This window comes from Drosophila sulfurigaster, chromosome 2L (genome assembly GCF_023558435.1).
Source record: "Drosophila sulfurigaster albostrigata strain 15112-1811.04 chromosome 2L, ASM2355843v2, whole genome shotgun sequence".
Lineage (NCBI taxonomy): Eukaryota > Metazoa > Arthropoda > Insecta > Diptera > Drosophilidae > Drosophila > Drosophila sulfurigaster.
The window spans coordinates 6,201,575-6,221,267 of NC_084881.1; the positions used below are offsets into that span (position 1 = coordinate 6,201,575).

Below are 19,693 nucleotides of genomic sequence, written 5' to 3' on the forward strand. Positions count from 1 at the left end.
ATGTCTGAATTTTGGCATATTTTTTACGCCAAATGGTATATTTTAAAATTCCTTTTGCGGTCACGCTACTTTCCACCGCATTCGGTTTGTTTAACAGCTCTACAAGACACAGAAAGTAGTTAAAAAGAAAGACGAACAGCGGTTATTATATCGATACTCAGTTTATAAGAATAAAGCGCGTGTACATAATACAAGTTGTGAGCCAGGTAAATGCAATTAACAATTTTCATTTCATTCATAACAAGTTTGAAAAAAGGAAAGAAAAAATATGGCAAATACGAAATTTGAAAACCAAGCCAAGCTGTCTGAGTGCTTATGTGTGTGTGGAAGTGCTGCTGTTGAAATTCTGTATAACGCTTTATACAAATAAGTATGTGTGAGTGTGTGTGTGAATGCGAGTGTAGGACGAGGTTTTGTGAATTATAACTTGAAAATGTATACTCAAATAAGCATTAACATGTTTCTTTAGTATAAAGTGTGCTAAATTAAAACTGTACCGTTTGAAAATACACAGTCTTACAGATGCAAGTGTCGCAGACAATTCAAACAAGCGGAATTCAAAAAGGACGCCATTCTGTTGTTAGTGTGTGTTATGTATGTGTCTGATTTTGGGCTGGGCGCGATAAAAGAAAAATCTGTACAATATCATTTCTAAATTCTTTTATTACGTATTGATGTAGTATTTCTATTCGCAGTAGTCTCTTTGTTTGAGATGTAATATCTCTTCCATCTTGCCGGCTAGTTAGTTTTTTGAGGTGTTATTGCTGTTTTTTTCTTCTCAATTTTGGGTGTGCCGCCTGCAAATGCGTCGGCGTTGCCACTATGTCGCCTCGGTCGGCGTCGCTGCCGGTGGCTTTGTATCCGTTTCGCTCTCTTTCTCTCGTATCTCGCTCTATCCTATCTCGCTCGCTTGCTCTCTGTTGCCTGTTTCGCATTCTACGCTGCTTTTTCACATTCTTCCCTTGCGTGCTTCATTTATCCTTTTTACGCTTTGTGCTGTCACTCGTTCGTTCGCTTGCTCCTTGCCTTACCGCTTCTTACGTTCGTGTGTATGTGCATATGTGTGTATGTACGTACACGTTCACGAATACATGTGCACGTGTATGTTCATGTGCGTTGTCTGTGGTTGAAACTGGCTGTCCGCCTGTGTATGCGTGTGTGTGCCTGTCTGCCTAGTTCAAGATGCCTGACTTGACTTATTTTTCATTGTCGTTGTCGCTGTCGCAGTCGTTGTCTTGTCTTGGGTTTATTCTTTGTTTGAGCTGTCTCGCCTTGTCTCGTATGATGATTACACTTGCCAACACGCACATGGAACTTGATTGCTAAAAAAAATCCTTGGATAGTGCAAATGGTCAATCAAAATGTGACTTACTTTCGCCCGCTACTTGATTATCTCTACAGATTTCTTTTCCATCACTGAGGATCGTTTGCTGTATACTCTTGTTGCTTTCCTTGCATAAATACATATTGCGTCGTAGCTTTGCAGTCAGTCCAGTCGTAGCTTATAATAACTACAACTATGTATGTATGAGGCTAAGAGGCGAGCAGAGGCAGAGGCAGCCACCGCCCTAACTGGCGTCGCTGCACATGTACATGGCTGTCTGTGGGCTTTTGTGTATGTGTGTGTTTGTGCAGTGTAAATTCACTGACTCAGCCCCAATTTATTATCCCATAAATTTGTAAATCAATTATGAGTACTATTAATTATTATCTATTAGTTAATATAGTATGTATTTTTACTTATTTCCATTTCTTTTTGTTGGCGCTAGTCCTGTAATAAGAGTTTCACTGTCGTTTTTTCTGCTACTGCACAAACCAATTTGGATTTTTATTGAGATTGCGATTGGGTTTGTTATTGTTATTTTGAATCTGAGTTGAATTGCATTATATAGCATTCGGCTCGGGGCTGTATTGAAGTCGTTTCAAATTTCACAATTTGTCAGAGAGGCTAAACAGGGTTTTGCTTGCGGGTGAAGAAGGGACTACGACGGGGGGAATTGGGTTCGTTCTGTTGCCGACTGCGGTTGCCATAAACGCAAATCACATTTGAGGTAATACTCGATATACCTTTTCGTACTGCCCGCCAAGTGCAATTTGTGGTTGAACTAAACGTAGCTTAGTTGCATTTGTTAACAAATCTTGAAACCAGATTTATTATTAATTTTTGTTATCGACTTTTAAAAAAGGTTAGAAGAGAAGAAATCAAATACAGTTATAGCTTAAAGAACTGTGTTAATATAATTCAGTATATCGTATTTAGATATTGTGGCAGAACAAAAAGTGAAAGTGACAGTAAAAAACAAGTAAAGGAAAAGAAAAATCATTTTTTTAAAGCGAACATTTTAAAAAATGTTATTGAAATTTGGAAATTAATCAAAATTTGTGGATTCTTTTTAAATTTTATTACCTTTATTGCAACTCACGAATGCCTAGAGTTGTATAATCATCTTGGATTTTTGCCTTAAATTTTATAATGAAATTTAAATTAAAATGTAAATCTTTAATTTTGTATTGGATTAGGTCTTACATCATTACACTAGAAATCACTTGAAGTTTCCGTGATACCCTTGTATAACTACAGTAAGTTGAATTCAAGCTGTCTAATAGATGTAACTTAATCGATTAGATTGAATTTGGAAAATCAATTTTAAAGCTAAAATTGGAAAAACCAATTGTAAGCTATTGATAAGTCTTTGACCTTACAACGATTAATTGTTATAGCATAAACAAACGCTTCGCTAGGCAAACTTTTGAAGTTGTGTCAAAAAATTAAACTGAAACAAGTAAGAAAGTTACAGTCGAGAGTGCTCGACTGTGAGATACCCGCTACCCATTTTAATAAGGGCAAAATATTGCGGAATTATTTTCAAAATATACCGAAAATACTAAAAATACTAAAAATATACCAAATAGTATGTTTGGTATATCGATACATCACACCATTCAAAATATACCATACACGGCGCAATGTACCAGATTGTCGGCCAAATCAACTCAGACCCCTAGTAAGTAGGCGTTTTTGCCCATACAAAAGTATTTCTTTAACAACTTCCACAATTTTTATCTGATCGCAACCAAATTTTCAGGAATCATAAGTACTACAATAATTATAGTATATACCAAAATTCGCAACTCTAGCTTTAAATTTACGCTTGTTATTCGATTTTTTGTTTTCCGGGGCGGAAGTGGGCGTGGCAAAAATTTGAAACAAACTTGATCTGCGTGCAAACATAACAAATGCTGTCGAAAAAATTATAGCTCTATCTCTTATAGTCTCTGAGATCTAGGTGTTCATACGGACAGACAGACAGACGGACAGACGGACATGGCTATATCGTCTCGGCTGTTGACGCTGATCAAGAATATATATACTTTATAGGGTCGGAGATGCCTCCTTCTACCTGTTACATACATTTCCTGCCGGCACAAAGTTATAATACCCTTCTACCCTATGGGTAGCGGGTATAATTAATTGTGTTAATTTTTTAACTTCAATATTACAAAATATGCATATTTCTACTAGACTGATAATGAGTAATTTAAGGAAAAGTTCTAGCCGTCAGTATATGTATAAATGTAAATAGTGTATTCATGTATTTTATATTTGGTGAAAATATATGAATGTAAACTTGATGATGAATAGGTGGCAGACTAGCAATTGTAAATCTTCTTGTCGATGGGCCCACTGTACTCTATTCTCACTATATTACAACAACAATAACAAAGTGCCTGCTTTTCTCAAACAACGCAATTTGTGGCGATCAGCATCGCATGGCTTATCGCAACGAAACGAAGCGAACCGAAGTGGACCCGAAATGTGCAGCCAGCCGGCCGGCTGGCTGTTGTTTGCCTCTTCTTCATCCCGACCTGTGTTGTTGAGTTGTTTTTGCCGTCTCTCATTTCTTGTCGTGCACTGTGGCATTTGGCTTTATTTGTTATTCTTGTGGATTGATTTTTGCTTGGACTACGAATATTTTTTGATTGTGGCATATTTATTTGTTATTTATACATATAAAAGAAGAGGCTTGTGATTTGCCGATGCTGCCACTACTGGCTCTTTTTGTTGAATTAGCATTAATAACAATTTAAATTGCACGACCGACAACTATAAATAAACAAATAATTGCAAACATACCTTCATCTGTGGATAAACATAAGTGAATATATGTATATGTGTGTTAGTATTTCAAGTGGTTAGGATTGCTTTTTTTTTTTGTTCGTTATGTAGTGAGGATTGGGAAAATCAAGTGGTAAAAATGTGCTGCCTTGATGAAAATATATGTACATACATATGTACATATTCATAGCAAACCGCAAAAATACTACGCACTCATGCACATGCTCATACGCACACACAACGGCAAATCAGCGATGGCGTCGCTTCAGGAGATGATGGAGTGATGGAGCGTAGCTCCAAGACACATCTTTTACACACATGTGGCCATTGTAGACCGAAGTGTGGGGGGTGGGGAGTGGGTGTGAAGCACTGACAACTCTTGTCAACACTTTGGCATTCGCAAGCTAAATTCGAGTGCTGCTTCGTCTTTATTGTGTGTGCAGTATTGCAGCGTATTTCGATAACAGGCGAACGCATGAATTCTTTTCCAATTAAATTGATAAGCGATTCGATAATCAAGCTAAATTTAAACAATTAACACAAACTATTCATAAAGTAAACCCTGGATTTTCGCTGAGTAGTGCGCAAAGTCAAAAGAAAACATTTATTGCTATCTCTCTCTTGCTTATATTTCCATTGTAATGTCATTGTTTATTTAAAGTTGGTACAGCGTCCGCTGGTTGCCATGTGGGGTCATTGTGTGTAGCATGAATGGCAAAATAAAGCAATAAAGTGTTCATGTGCACACTCACACAGCTAAACACATGCATTTATATGCAAGCACAATGTGCGTATCGATGCCGACGCCAAGGCTCATTAGTTTTGTTATTGACTCCTTACACCAGCAACAGAAGCAACAACAACACTAGTAAGAAAGAACAACAGCAATATCACTATCGCTTTTATCGATAACTGCTGATGATGATGGTCACTCAATGCAATATTGTTGCTGCTGCTGCTGTTGTTTCTGAAGCCCGCATTTCAGCTGTTGACGCCGCGCTGCTGACGCTTCCGGCCTTTCTCTCTTTGTCTGTCTTTCTGCCTCTGCTGTTCTTGTTGTTGATGCGTTGTTCTGCCGCTGCTTTTGGTGCTGCTGGTTTGCTGCTTGCACTCCGGGTAAGCGTATGAAGTAGAAGTTTCTTTTTCGTCGTCGTTGTTGCTTTTTGCTGCTTCTGCTTCGGCTTCTGCTGCTGTTGCTGCTTCTCATCGTCGTCGCTGATCATGAGTCGCCCAACGGCAACAGTCGTCGTTTGTTGTTTGACTTGAACGGTTTGATTTTGTTGTGTGTTTTTCGTTCACGTTGTGTTGTTGTGCGTCGGCTTTTTTCGCTGCCTAACGAATCGAGTAATTCTTAATTTTGTGTGCTGCTGAACTGAAGTTAAAGTTTAGTGCGTGGTTAACAACTTGTTGATGAAAGCAGAAAGTGCTTTGCACAATAATTATACCGTTCAATTGGAAACTTGCCTTTTAATTCCACCAATAACCTGAGAGATTAACGGAAAGCTTTTTATTATCCTCGGTTAGATATTTTCGTGACCACCCGTGCAGCTGACAACTAAAACAACAGAGAGAGAAAGAGATAAAAGAGTAAGTACCGGAAATATGTAAGCAGAAGCAGCAGGCGTCGATTTGTTGCCATTTGTCGCTTTGTCGTCTTATGAATTATTTATGGCTGTATTAAAATGCCGTTTACAATACCAAAGTAGTCCGCAGATTACCGACTTCGTACTGAGTGAAGACTTTGTGCAACGCTTTGAATTCCTAATCAGAAAAAATTGATGAGAAGCGACCGACCGCGCGCCACCTGTGGCAACAACTCAATTCTAAGTGAAACCAAACGCAGCAAACCCCCAAGCAATCCATCTTTGGTGACTAATTGGCACTCGCCTTTGTCTCAACTGCCAACTCCCCAGCAGTACTACGAACTAGTGCGCAACTAGCGAAATCACTGATGCATTTGAACATTGTACAATTACAGCAGCTGAAGACAGTTTGTCACCTTCTGACTTATAGAAAACTTGAACTGCTAACGGCCATAATCCACAGCTGTATACAAAATAGCTAGTTCGCGATTAGAGCAATTGCCGTAAGACTTTCTGCACGCTCGCTCTTGTGTTTTAGTAAACCGCAAAATCGAAAGACTAAAAAAGCCAAAGAGAGGGTAGAGAAAGAACAAAAATAGTCGAACCGGTTCAGCTGCAAAAGCAGACGCAGCCCACTTTTTACCTTGTATGCTTTCTACTTGCATCCGCATCCTTTAACATTGTGTGTGTTTGCTTGTATATTCAAGTTTATTGCTGCTACACTTGCCGACTCTCCTCGAAACTTTGCTGTGCTTCAGCGAGTGGGCTCTGATCTGGTCAGTTGCAAGAATGTTGCAAAGTGGAATGGAACATTTGAATTTTTGATAGCTCTTTAAAAGAGCTGCTATCAATTAATTTTTATCAATCCGTTAATTAAAAAAAGTGTGTCCAGCAGTTGACCGTAATTATTATAAGTTGTATTAAATACGTCGCATTGATTTCTCATGTGTTGTAGAAGAATCATTGAAATTATAGACAATTTATTCATAATGCATTATTTGGGCTATAAGTCTTTTAAGTAGGTGTTGTTTTTGTTGAATAAAAGGTATTGCTTTTGTTCTCTGAAAAAAACTTTTCAACTTTTTAAAATTAAATTTTGCTCGCCGATGAGAGATAAACAGTGTTAATTCAACTTTTTATTGGGCTGATGTCTAAAAAGAAAACGCCAAAAAAGATAACTGTTGTTGGCTCCCCCCGCTCTGATTAAACGTGTTTTGTAATATGATCGCTTGGCAATTTAAATCTGCAGTACAAAAAATGGTTCGGTATTAAAGAGAAATAAAAAGATTGCTTGCTTATCTACTTTTTGCTGACTACTTGGCTGCTGTCTTTTAATTTCTTGACACATGCCCAGAGTTATGTATTATGTTTGTCAAGATCACACACACAGATGGAGCAGATAATGCGAAAAACTTCCAACACACATTTGTTTAAATATATGTGTATTAATATCTTAATGTATAAGCGAGTCACGTAGCTCCCACACTTTGATATGATGTGAAGCAACAAAAATCAAGAATATTAAATTGTCATCCTATTGTTAAGAATAAAACTCTGAATCATATACGATGAGGTTCCGAGTCCAATGCAATTGATAGGGAGTTTTGTTTTCTTTGTGCTTCATTCGTTTATCAATCGAGTGCTGGTTGCCTTCTACAGACACTTCCTCTCTATTACTGTATTTTCTTTTCATTCATTTTTTTTTTATTCTTTTTATCATATGGGTGGGGTGTTTGTAGGGGGCTCGAATAGTAAAGCGACTATTGACTACACTACCGTTATAGCAATGTGAGCTTTGTGTGCGTGTATTTATATTTGGGAGTATTGCTATGTACATACACATTCAATGATGAATTCTGAAGCATTCAAAGACTCTTGACGGACGGACGGATGGATAACATGCCACAAAACAACTGACCAACAGGAAATGATAATTGAAAAAAAATATTTTCTTAATTTTTAATACTGTGACTTTTTCTTCGAACAACGTACGTTTGTTGCATGTAATGTACTTGTTACTAATTATGGAATGCACTCGTTTTATGTACATATCCTTTCCAACAGCAGCAATAAAAAAACAGCGGCAACCAATTATATCCGGTTACTTGAGACAATTTCTGAGACGCTACTGTATTGCTTTTTGTTCTGTTTCTTTTTCGTCTTGTTTTCTTTGTGTCTTTCGCACACATTTCTCTTATTTTTAGCTTCCTTCTCTTTTTGGCTGCGTAGGTCAGTTGTAGTTGTTGTTGGTGTAAACGTACCTATGCATATGTATGTTGTGTTTAAATTACTTGATTTGTGATTGCAGATTGGTTTTGTGTTTTGCTTAGGCGTGGCTTATCAGCACAAGCAACACAAACAGACGCAGGCGTATCAAATGGCAAATAATATGACAAATGTGCAATGCTTGCACTTGTATGACAAAACATATACCATGCGCATGTGAGTGTGTAAGGTGTGAGTGTATTGTTGTGTCTACTCTAGTGCCCTTCGGTCTATTCGCTCATATACATATTCACACTCAGTCAGCGATGCCTGAAGAAATTGGAAGGAATGTGTGTGAGATTGAACTGAGTGCATTTGCAATGTCTATGAGTGCGTGTATTTGTGTTAGTGCGTGTTTGTCAGCTGTTAAGTGCGTGCAAAGTGTCAGTGGAAGGGCAATCAGAGGGGGGATGCTGTGACTGTGGGCGTTTGTTTGATTAGTTTATAAAAGTTCAATTACGTCTGCTTGCTTTAAGTGCGCGCGCACTTATCATGTTGTTTTCAGTGCTATAAATGCCCTATTCAATTGTGTACAACAATGCAACCAACTGGAATGTACTCACAAACATTCGTATCGTCCATATGTGTGTGTGGTATGACATGAAATTAATGTTTGTCCAGTTGGCTAGCCCCGACGACGAGCGAGAGCGACTGAGTGTTGTACGCATTCCTGCACAATCAATTTAATTTACGTATCTTGTCCGGGATGGCTACAACGATCTTCCAGTGGTGTGGAGGAGGGGGAAAAGAATTGTGTGGGGGGAAGGGGAGTTAAAGTAGTAGCCGGCGTCAAATTGAAAGCGCAGCCGCAGCGCAGCTTAAAGTGTCAAAATTGATAGAGAGCAGACAATTCAACGCACATATTCACAGATACACATACATTCATGTGTGTGTGTGTGAGTTCAGCTCCTTTGTGTGGCTGTTGTTGCATTTCGAACACGCTTCGTTGTTGATAAATGCGCTTTTATTTATAGACGACACCACTCTGCTTCGGTGGCTGTGTTTGTATGTGTATGTGTATGTGTTTGTGTTGCTGCTCTTTGCGTTTTCCTTTGTCCCTTCAATTTATAAATTTTCTTTCACTGAAAGGCGCGGCTTAAAAGGCAACAGCAAGAAAAGAAAGAACCGTGAGAGTCCAGTGGCTTTTCTATTGTACTCTGAATTCTGTGCGCTTGCATGTGTGTGTTCATGTGCATCACATCAAAGGTCAAGTTTAAATTGAATTTAACTAATAAAAGTCAAAAAAAAAGAAAAGAGAAATTCATTGCTTTTAACAAATGCCGACACAGCAGCACTCAAAGCTCTTTTGAGTACATTTAATGGAGCGACACATTTTTGTTCGTCACTTTCAGACAGCTCTCATTAACTTCAACTCTAACTCAACTCTCGCTCTCAATTGAATGTGAGTGCAAAGTTGAGCGCGTGCTATGTTCGATTAGATTTGCATTTTGTGCATGTCATCTCTCAATTGCAGTCAGTGTGCAGTCTGGCAACGCCATCATATTTTCGGTTCGCTTCTGTTGTCTTATGTGGGCCGCGTCGGCGCTCAAGTATTTTCACACGCCCCCATCCCTCCCGGCTCGGGTGTTCGGATGTGACGTAGTGTCGTTGACGCCGACGTCAATGTCAGCGTTGGCGTCGCTGCTTCGTTGGCATGGCAACTTCGGGCAATGACCGTCGTCGTCGTTGCTGTTGTTGTTGCGCGCTGTGTGTGTAGTGTAGTAGTATTATTTGGTAGTGTGTGGGTGTATTGCAGTAGCAGCAGTAGTAAAATCGTAGTAGTAAATTGCTGGCCGGCAACCCTCTTATTGTCGTCCTTGTTCTCTTGTCCTTCTTCCTTTTGCCTTGCCGATGCGTCATACCGCAAATTTACTTGCGCTTTTATATATTCACGTTGTTGTTGCTATTTTTGCATGGTATGCACACAGTTGGTTTTTCTGCTGTCTATTTGGCAAGGGTTGAGTTACGGCTCTACACCTGTGTTAGCTTGTATGAGTGAGTGTTCATGTGTGTGTTGGCATATTCTGGCGATTACTCATCAACATTATTGCATACAGTGCTGTCTTATATTTTGGAAATCTAATTTGAAATTATACGATCAAATTAATTGCTGTCTCTTTTTTCTCTTTTTTGCTTTTATAATTTTTTGTATTGAATTCACTATGTTGTGAAACATAAAGCTAATGTTAAATATTTTTTATAAAATATAATAGAATGATTGACAGAATGATGAATTTGATTAGCTTCATAGACTGAGTTCAGCTTCAAGAGCAGTAAGTCTTCGGCATAGCAAAAGATAAACATTTGTTCTAGTTTTTTATGCCCATGGTCGTTAAATATGCTTTAGATTTATTCCTGTTCTTGTGGGATTGAAACATTGTAAAGTACATGGCTGGTTTGGTTTCTCGCTTGCTTGTTTTTGCGTTGGCAACAAGCAGACATCCAAGCTAACGCCGTCTGTCAGTCAGACAGACAGTCAGTTGGGTTTCAACTTTTTCGAGTGTTTTTTTTTGGTTCATTGAACGAAACTGATGAAACTTGATGTCTTGCTTGATGTTCGCTCAAAACTCAAGACTCGAGACCTTCTTGTTCTCCGTTGTTTTCTCTTCGTTGTTATTTAATGGCGCCATTTTACATACAGTAAACTTCGGCTACAAAGCAAACACAAGAGTAATTATGAAATGCAAAACAATTTGTAGAAAGTGGCCAAAGTTATTTGGTTTGTCTTTGCTATAAATAAAATAGCCAATTTCACATTATTATGTTTTGCTGAGCCAACTTATTAAAATATTATATTTAAATTGCCGCGTGACTTTTTATGGTATACAAGGCTAAGCTGAAGAATGTGTGTTAATATCCTTTGATGAGTTATTTTCTATTTATTTGATGTACCAGCATTAAAACAGCTGTTGGTGCTGCAGCTGAAGAGTCAAAGCATGAATAATGTTCAGATTACGCACTCACATTTATACTTACAGTACATGTGTGCATGTTTGTTTTTGCGTGTATGCAATAAAAAAAATGGTGCCTTTCTGGCGGCAACTAAAGGTGGACATTTTGTTGCCGCGCCTCTGGAACTTTTATGCATGCTTTATTTTGTTGTTCAACCCCTAAACATGACGAAACTTCGCTTTTAATTTTTTGCGCCCATTTCCCCCATCTCTTCTCTTATTCCTCTCACTTCATTAAAATTCTTTGCTACGGTTTCTGTTTCATTTACCAAGTCGAGTAATTCGATTTTCAAAGTGACGCATAGCACGCCAACAGCAAAAGCAACAGCAACAAGAATGGAACAGAATATCTAGCCATCTCGCTCTCGCGTACTTACGCTCTTTAACAGTGTGAGTGCGCGTGCAAATGCGTGTGTATGTTTGTGTGTGTGTGTATCTCTGTGATGTTTCATTAAAATTTCCTGGATATAAGAGATGATTCATGCGCCATTCGATTCTGTTGTTTCCATGATTTGCTGCCGTCTACTTAGCTAGCTAGCTTGCTTGCTAGCGTTATTCATTTGTTTAAATTTGTTGTGCCAATTTTTCAGTCAGCTATAGCAAAAGTGATAAGCGCGTCGACCTCCGACGTCGACGAACACTTGCCCGGGTGAGCAGAGATGAGCCAAATTCCACGCTGTGACTTTCACTGTGACAGTGACTGGGAATGTGATAGTGACTGAATAACAATGATAGTAACTGTGCTTTTCTTCTTATCGCAGACAGGGTCGAAAAATGCGAAATAAAAGGAATTAAAATTCTTTGTTGATTAATCAGCAATTTCTTTAGTAATTCAATATGGTTACTTTAATAGCCAACTATAAATCCATTGGCTTATGGGTAGAGAGTGAAATAAGTGCAGTTGTTCAGCGTGATTCGTTTTTTGTGCTTATCTTAAGTGGGTTCGGTTTTGTTGCCTCTGTTGCAGCTGTGCCTTGGGCATGCACCTTATCACAGCCAACGGAGCAACCGCAGTCGCATTAAAGTAACGCAAAGTTTTCTGACGTCTAGACGTTGCCGCAGCGGATAGCGGACAGCGGACAGTGGCTAGAAAAGTTGGCGTTCATTGAAATGTCAGATGTATAAATAAATTGCATGTTCTTTTTTAAAAGTGTGCCTTGTCATTTGGGCGATACTTGATACATTGTTGAACAACTAATTAAAAAACAATATATGCATACATACAACCCATATATGCATTCGATACAAATGCATATTGTCCGTAGATATAGTATATGACAAACACAATTCAATTTTCTAATTATATCAAAATTCTTGTTGCAACCCGCATTTATTTTTACGACAACACAGATACACATAGAACCAATTAGTAATTCATTAACAAAAAAGGACCAGCAAAAATGGGTAAAGCTCAAAGCAAACGTTCAATTGATATCACCACCGATCCGAAGAAGGTTGGCGAGGGCAACGAAGTTGCTGGGAAACTCGAGAAAATTGAAGATGTCGATCAAACGGCGCCCGCATTAAACGGCGACGCAGCGTCGCCCAAGGAAAAGAATGCCGACAGCGACGATGCGGCTGCCACAAGCGAGGTAAGTACACAAGAGTTATGTCCGCAATCTTGGAGAAACATTAATTCAATTCCATTCAATTATAGAAAAAGGAAACTGAGGAGAATTCGGAAAATGACAAAGACTTGACAACCGAAAAGAACGCCGCAGATGCGGCACCCAAAGCAGCGGATGGCGCTGCTGGCGATGCAGCTGGCGAAGCCGCCAAGGATGAGACAGCAGCAGCAACTGGCTCGCCCAAGGAGGGCAGCGGAGCTGAGGAAATTTCCCCGCTGGCTGATGAGAGCATCAAGTCCAAGTCGAAGAAGGATAAAGTGAAAAAAGAAATGGTCATTCCGTAGCATCTCGTTTGGCAAAAAAGGATAAACAGAAGCCAGCCAAGGCCGAGGATCCAGCTTCGCCAACAGAAGCAGCTGCAGCAGCGGCAACTCCAACCACTCCTGAAGCAGCTGCAACAAATGGCGAGGCAGAGCGGCCAGCAGAAGCAGAGGGAGCAACGGCATCCGTAGCAGCCCCAGAGGTAAACCCACAAATGCAACTGCAGCTATGAAAGTTGAACTAATTGTGTTTAATTAATCTACAGCAAAGCGCGGATGCAGCAACTGCAGATGCGACATCCAAGGCAGCAGCGCAACCCACTGAGAATGGAGCAGCCAGCGAACAAGAGAAGCAGGAGCAACAGCTAAACGGTGACGACAAGACATCTTCTGCCCCAGCAGCAACACCAGCCGCAGACGCAGCAGCAGCAGCAACAGCAGTAAGTGAGGAGACGGTCAAGGCCGAGCCAGTCGTTGAGGCCACAAAAGTGGAACCTGCTGCAGTGGAGCCAAGCGTTGTCCCGGAGCCCGTTAGTAACAATGAAGCCACCGAAGTTGTTACCAATGGCCATGCAGCTGCGGTCGATGTTGTGTTGACCAATGGCGACAAAAATGGTTTGGCCGAATCACCAACCGAGCCGGAAGCATCCCCCACCAACAACGTGGAGGAGGAGCAGCCACATCAGAATGGCACTAATGGAGTTGGAGAGAAGACCGACGAGACTGCCACGCCACCTCCAACACCCGTTGCCGAGTCCGAGGCCGAGCAAATTAAGATCAAGTCGCAAATCGAGGTAAAACAAATAGATACAGAAAACAACACTGTAAATACGAGTACCACCACAACAACAACAACAACAACTAGCACAGCTACAGAGAACAACAACACCACAAACAAACAAACAACAACAACAGTAGAAATCACTGAAATTGAGACAACTACCAAGACCGAGACCGTTGCAGGCGCAGAGTTAGTTCAGACCCAAAATAATACACTACCCAACATCACAACAACAACCACCACCAACGACACTATCAACACTGTCTCCGACAATTCCGCTTCTCTACCCACTTCCCAACTGCAGGATGAAGATGTGCAAGCCGAAGGCACCGAGGAAGAAAAAGTGGTTGCAGCAATCATAGAGGCAGTTAGTGAAACCTCCGATCCCGATTCTGAAGGTTTTGTTCTTGTTGCACCTCAAACAGAAACCGCGTTAGCTGAGCCATCTCAAGAAACGGTTTGGGCTTCAGTTACCCCTGTTGATCAGCTAGAACTTGTCCCCGAGCCCAAGCTTGAAGGTGCTGTAGTTTCTGTCGATGAGACAGCTGATGATGAAAGTGAAGCTGTTGCTGCTGCTGCAGAGCCAGCTCAAGTTGTAGTCGAGTCGAGTCTTCCGCCACCATTGCCCAAGTCCCCACCGCCCTCACGTGTATCGGCGTTTGCCTTGACCACTGACGACGATGACAACGACGACGAAGTTGCAGCAGCAGCTGCACCAGCAGCGCAAGATACGAACGACAAGTTGGTCGAGGAGAAGGATCAGCCAGTGGAGCAGGAGCAGGAGCAGGAACAAAAACAAGATCACGAGCAGGAAATAATAGCTCCATCAACACCACCACCACCAGCAACAACAGAAGAAGTAGTAGAGCAGGATGCATCGCTGCTTAGCGAGATTGAACAACAAGCTCAGGTGATTGTCGAGAAAATCACAGAGCAGGCAGCAGATTTTGTCACAGAGCAAGTGAAACAAGATGTGCCTCCCTTGATTGAAGGCGAAGTCGAACCCATTGAGAAAGTGAGCGAAGAGCAAAGAACCAGTCCTGTTCCTGTTGCAAGAATTGTCACCGATGTTGATGAAGATGATGATACGAACGAAAAAGATGCTGATACTAACAAGACGGTAGAAGACGTTGTTGAGCCCCCTGTCGAAGAAATTGCTTCACAGCCAGATGTGATCATCCAGAGTCTGACTGCTGCCGTCGATGAGCTCTGTTTGCAGGATAACGTTGAAGAGAAAGCCCTAGATGAGACGCCGGCGCAGAATGAGGAAAAGAAAACAGATAGCGATAATAAGATTGCGAATGAAACCGATATCAATTCCGAATCCGATACAGACATAACCAGCTTAACAAAAGAGATTCAGAGTCCAAAGCTGTTGATTGAAGCTGCTGCTCATTACGAGGTGAATAACAACTCCGAACTCGGTTGAATTTGACTTCACCACGCCACACTTACCACTACTCCATAATATAGATACATTCGTAACTCAACTCGTAACGAATCTTAACACTCGTCTCGCTCGTTCGCTCTGCTCAACAAATCAGTTTGTGTGCCACAATAATTCTAACTATCTCCTGCATTTGGGCTCTCTCTCGCTCTCCCCCCTCTCTCTTTGACTGTCACTCATTCTCTCATCATTGTTTTTCCGTATCATTGCTGTATTTTGCTCTCTTTGCTTTCCTAAAAATGCATTTGTAACTGCTTCTTAACAAGGCAGTGCGCCAAGCAGTCCAAACAAGCAGTAGTCTGTCCAGTATTCTGTTACAGTTGCAGTTTATGTTAATGTTAACATTAATAGTATTCTAATGATTAGGTTCTGTATTGCTTGCATTTGATGTTACAACTTCTGCATGATCTATTACATTGTAAATGGAATGAATTATATAAATCTAAACTTTGAATTTTACTAAACAAAAAAAAAAAAACACTAGGTGCTAGACTGTAAAGTCGTATTGAATTGTTTTTGTGTGTTCGTCTGTCATTCATAATTGCACTTTGTATTAACAAATCGCAGGCTGGCGCCTAACTTTCTAACTATCTCCTCCATCCATCCTTCCTTCATCCATTCTAATACTGCATCACTACACTCAACACATACACACACTTACAAGTACACAAACAAACACATCACACAACACAACACGCACACTTACAACACAAACAAAAGCACCAGCAACCTAATGTACACTCCAGCTACCCGATCTAACAACTCTGTTTGGCCGCAGTAAACGCATTTAAACTCAGACTATACAACTGTACCCTATTTATTAATAATGAAAAGAAAATGTAGTTCAAGTCATTGAAGATACTACATAAAAAATTTCCATTCCTAGTTTTTTTTTGTATCATTTATTAATTTTTGATATATTTTTGTTGTTACCTGTAACGAATCTTTTTCCCCCAATTTTTTTTAAATCTTTTATTGTTGTTGTTGTGCTTTAAGTTGCTTATCCGTTTTTCGCTATGTGTTCATGCTCCCACCAAATCGACATTATTTGTGACATTTTTTTAGCATTGTATATTATTGAACTAATGAACGCTCATATATTTTTTGTTTTAGGAAACTGCCAAGGACATCAAGGAGAAGAACGCCGCGGCAGATGTTTCAACACAGGACCTGCCCGTGACATGCGAATAATACTAATAATTATTATATATATTACATATTATTAAAAACAAAAGAAACAAAACAAAAAAAAAAAAATACAAAAATCAGAAAAAAATACAAAAACAAATAAGAAAACGCAACGTAAAACCAACAATTAAAAGATAAACACGAGAGCAAAAAAAAGCAAAATACATTTTTAACATTTACATATTTTAATCATTTTTGTACGAATTTCATATCCCTAATCCAAGATTACATGAGCAAATATTCAAGAAGAAGAAAATGACAGAATATACAAATCACACACACACACATTGATTAACAACAACAACAACAACGTCGTCTCACCACCACCACCACCACCAACGAACACCACACACACTATAACCACCTCGATCACCTACCGAAAATCGAGGAAATCGATTTTCCCCGCATGTGATGCTGATGATGGTCCAACCCAATTTGATGATGGCGCAATTTTTCAATCTTGACATTTGCAAAGAGATCATTTCCATTTACACACACACACACATACACATACATATGTATACTCGTATAATCCATCAACACGCATTTATATACATTACACTACATTCGATATACACCACACAACTACACATACACACACACGAACACACACTCACGCATACATACCATTGTCATATTGATGATCATGATAAACGAAAGAAAGAATTCATCAAAACAATGATGAAAGAATTTTTTGAATAATTTCTACTATACATTTAACTGTAAGTTCTAAGAAATTTGTAAAGAATTTTTTGACGAAATATTGGATAAATATATATTATAAAATATAAAACCCAGCCATCGCTCGACTGAACTGAACTTGAGCTTCGATATAGTGGAATGAATGAGAATAATAATCAATGGTTTGATACACAAACAATGGGAAGTTCACAAAACTGTCCTACAATAAAACAAATAAAAAAAAAAAAGCAAAATAGAATGTCAACTAAAAGAAAGAAAATGAAACGCACACAAGTAATTTTCAAGTTTTACAAACTTTCGAGTCCCGATTTTTTTAATGCATTACAAAGTGAAATTTGTTTATAAATACAAGAATTAATTAATTTTACATCCTTTGTTCGATTTCTTGCGTAACAAAGTGTTACAAAAAATATTAATAATAACAGAGATAAACGCTAAGTTTAATTATTAAATACACACTAAATAGCGTAACAAAATGTTACTACAAAAACAAATCTACTAAGCTTAAATCGAAGCTTCTAAAGCAAAGAGCGCTCTTATTTTGCAACTAAATACAAAGAATTTACAGAAATTATAATTAATTAAATAAATTAAAGCGTTGCGCAACGTGAAGAAAAGTAAATGAAAAAAATACTAAGGAGGAAGTAACAATCTTAGAAAAGAAAAAACAAGAGAAATGCATTCTTTCAGCATTTGTAAACAAAATGAGTGAAACAAAAATAATCGTTTCAAAAAACAAAACGCGCTTTTAGTTAAATTGGTTCTCTCTATAACCAATAAAGTGATTGACTGCATGAGCTGCAAAAAAAAAAGAGTTGCAGCTCTCTCTGGATGCTCAACAGCTCACAAAAAAACGCTGCTTGTGCAAATGTAGTTGCTGTTGCTTACGTCGCTGAGCCAAAACGTTGCGGAACATGAACACGGCGCCAAACACAACGTAGATGGTGGATAGCAGAATGAGCATGGGGAACGAGAAAACAACGTGCGCCGTTTTTAGCTGTGGCTCCATCATGCTGGGCTGCAAAGGTACATAAACACCTGCATTGAAGGAGTGGGGAGTATTAAATAAAGTCACCATGTGTTGGGTTGTTGGGTTACTCACCATCCTCAGTCTTTGAATCGCAGCGTTCGCCGACGAAGCCATCGGCGCAGACGCAATAATTGAAGCTATCGGAATTCGCCCAGCGATAGCAATTGCCACCGTTGAGGCAGAAATCGGTTGCATAATTATCCTTGCACGGAAACTTGAAGCTGATGTCCTCCGAGTTGTTTGGTTTGCTTCCTCTATTTGTGCTGCTCATCATTGTTGTTGTTTTTGTTGTCGTCGTTGTCATTGTTGGCACAGCATTAATGAGCTTGACAATGGCGGCTTCGCTGGCCAATAGAGGCGTACTGTTGACATCAGGCGGTGGTTCCCCCGTTGCCATTGTGTTTTTTGACAATGATGTCAGTTCTGTTGTTGCTGTAGTTTTTAATGTTGATGTTGATGTTGATGTCGATGTGGATGTTGTTGTGGTTGAGCTCATGCTCGTCGTCGGCGTTGATTCCTCATCAGTGTCTGTTGACCAAATCTCAGTGGCGCTTTCGCGCTCCGTTGTCACAATTGATGCCAATTCGCCCTCCAAGTGATGAAGATCCGTTGGCATTTGGATGATTTGTCTAGAGTTGGTAAACAGCAGCAGGTCCCGTTGTGGCTCGCTGAGTAGTCCATCGGTCTGCTGTTGTTGTTGTTGTTGTTGTTGCTGCTGTAGTTCCATTTGATTCACCAGCTGGACCACATGCTCTTCAATCTCAAGCGTGTGCTGGCGCAATAGTAAAATTCGGCTCGAACAACAATCTGCAGGAGAAAGAATGGCGAAGCAGAAGCCAAAGAAAGAGCATGAAGAGAGAGTCGTCAGTAAACAGCTGAAACTGCAGATATATGGCAACGCTGGGGCCGTGTTTTTGTTTTACCTGTGACTGCGACAATTGTTGACAGCACGAAAATTACTTTCAATATGATTGGCATACATTGAATTTGCATTATTAGAAAAAACGCACGGAACGCAATGCGCTTTGAAACAACAAATATTTGATCGATTTGTGCTTGTTATGACTTAAAAAACGATATAAACGGTGAGAAAACAAACGTTCTTTTTTCTACTTCTTGACCGTGTTTGTATTCGATGTTTTGATTTGGGAGAATCTTAAGGATCGAGCGGCGTATCGGCCGCAAATGCAATTTGACGTCGCAACAAAAACAAAAACATATTACACATTTGCATCCTCACGCCCAACAACTACAACAAGGGCTTTGCTGTGGCTGCTGCTGCGTTTTGTTGTAGTTTACTGCAAAATAAAAATAGAACATTTTACGACATTTGTTTTTCGATTTTGGCAGCACATTTTCTGCTTGTTGCTTGCTTGCTTTGCTTTTGTCGCACACACGCACACAACAAAAACAATACGCTCTGCTTAGGCGCTTTTTATAGATTAATTATTGGTTGGAATATGGAAAAACGCACCGTAGAATTATTATGGGGACTTTTAATAACTGCAAAATTCAAATGACACGACATTATTTAGTCATTATTTTGTTGTCTATACATTTATATGTATGCAATTTTGTAATCAATTAAGTTAAGGCGCTAGGCGCAAAAAGCTTCCTCGCTGTTGCTGCGGGTGGCTGCTAATTAGACGTTGTTGCGCGAACGTAGGATAAGAGACTGAATGAGAAAAACAGACAACGACAGAACCAGCAGACAGATCAGAGTCGGCGGACAGACAGGGAC

General features: G+C 39.7%; 2 protein-coding genes across 2 annotated transcripts; one reads left to right on the forward strand and one right to left on the reverse strand.

Moving 5' to 3' along the window:
- Nucleotides 1-48: 48 nt before the first annotated feature.
- LOC133835005 (A-kinase anchor protein 200) lies at nucleotides 49-16,328 on the forward strand. The gene is given in 8 exon segments (XM_062264839.1): nucleotides 49-206; nucleotides 12,267-12,508; nucleotides 12,574-12,804; nucleotides 12,806-12,841; nucleotides 12,843-13,007; nucleotides 13,071-13,598; nucleotides 13,890-14,987; nucleotides 16,146-16,328. Coding segments are annotated over 7 exon segments (2,328 nt in total). The 5' UTR covers nucleotides 49-206; nucleotides 12,267-12,316; the 3' UTR covers nucleotides 16,224-16,328.
- Nucleotides 16,329-16,401: 73 nt separating this feature from the next.
- On the reverse strand, nucleotides 16,402-19,624 carry LOC133835027 (protein gurken). Its single transcript, XM_062264875.1, has 4 exons — nucleotides 19,427-19,624; nucleotides 18,876-19,250; nucleotides 18,025-18,759; nucleotides 16,402-17,960 (listed from the first exon to the last, which is right to left on the reverse strand). Exons 2-4 carry the CDS (start codon nucleotides 18,943-18,945, stop codon nucleotides 17,758-17,760), a joined length of 1,008 nt encoding a protein of 335 aa, XP_062120859.1. The 5' UTR covers nucleotides 18,946-19,250; nucleotides 19,427-19,624; the 3' UTR covers nucleotides 16,402-17,757.
- Nucleotides 19,625-19,693: the final 69 nt, after the last annotated feature.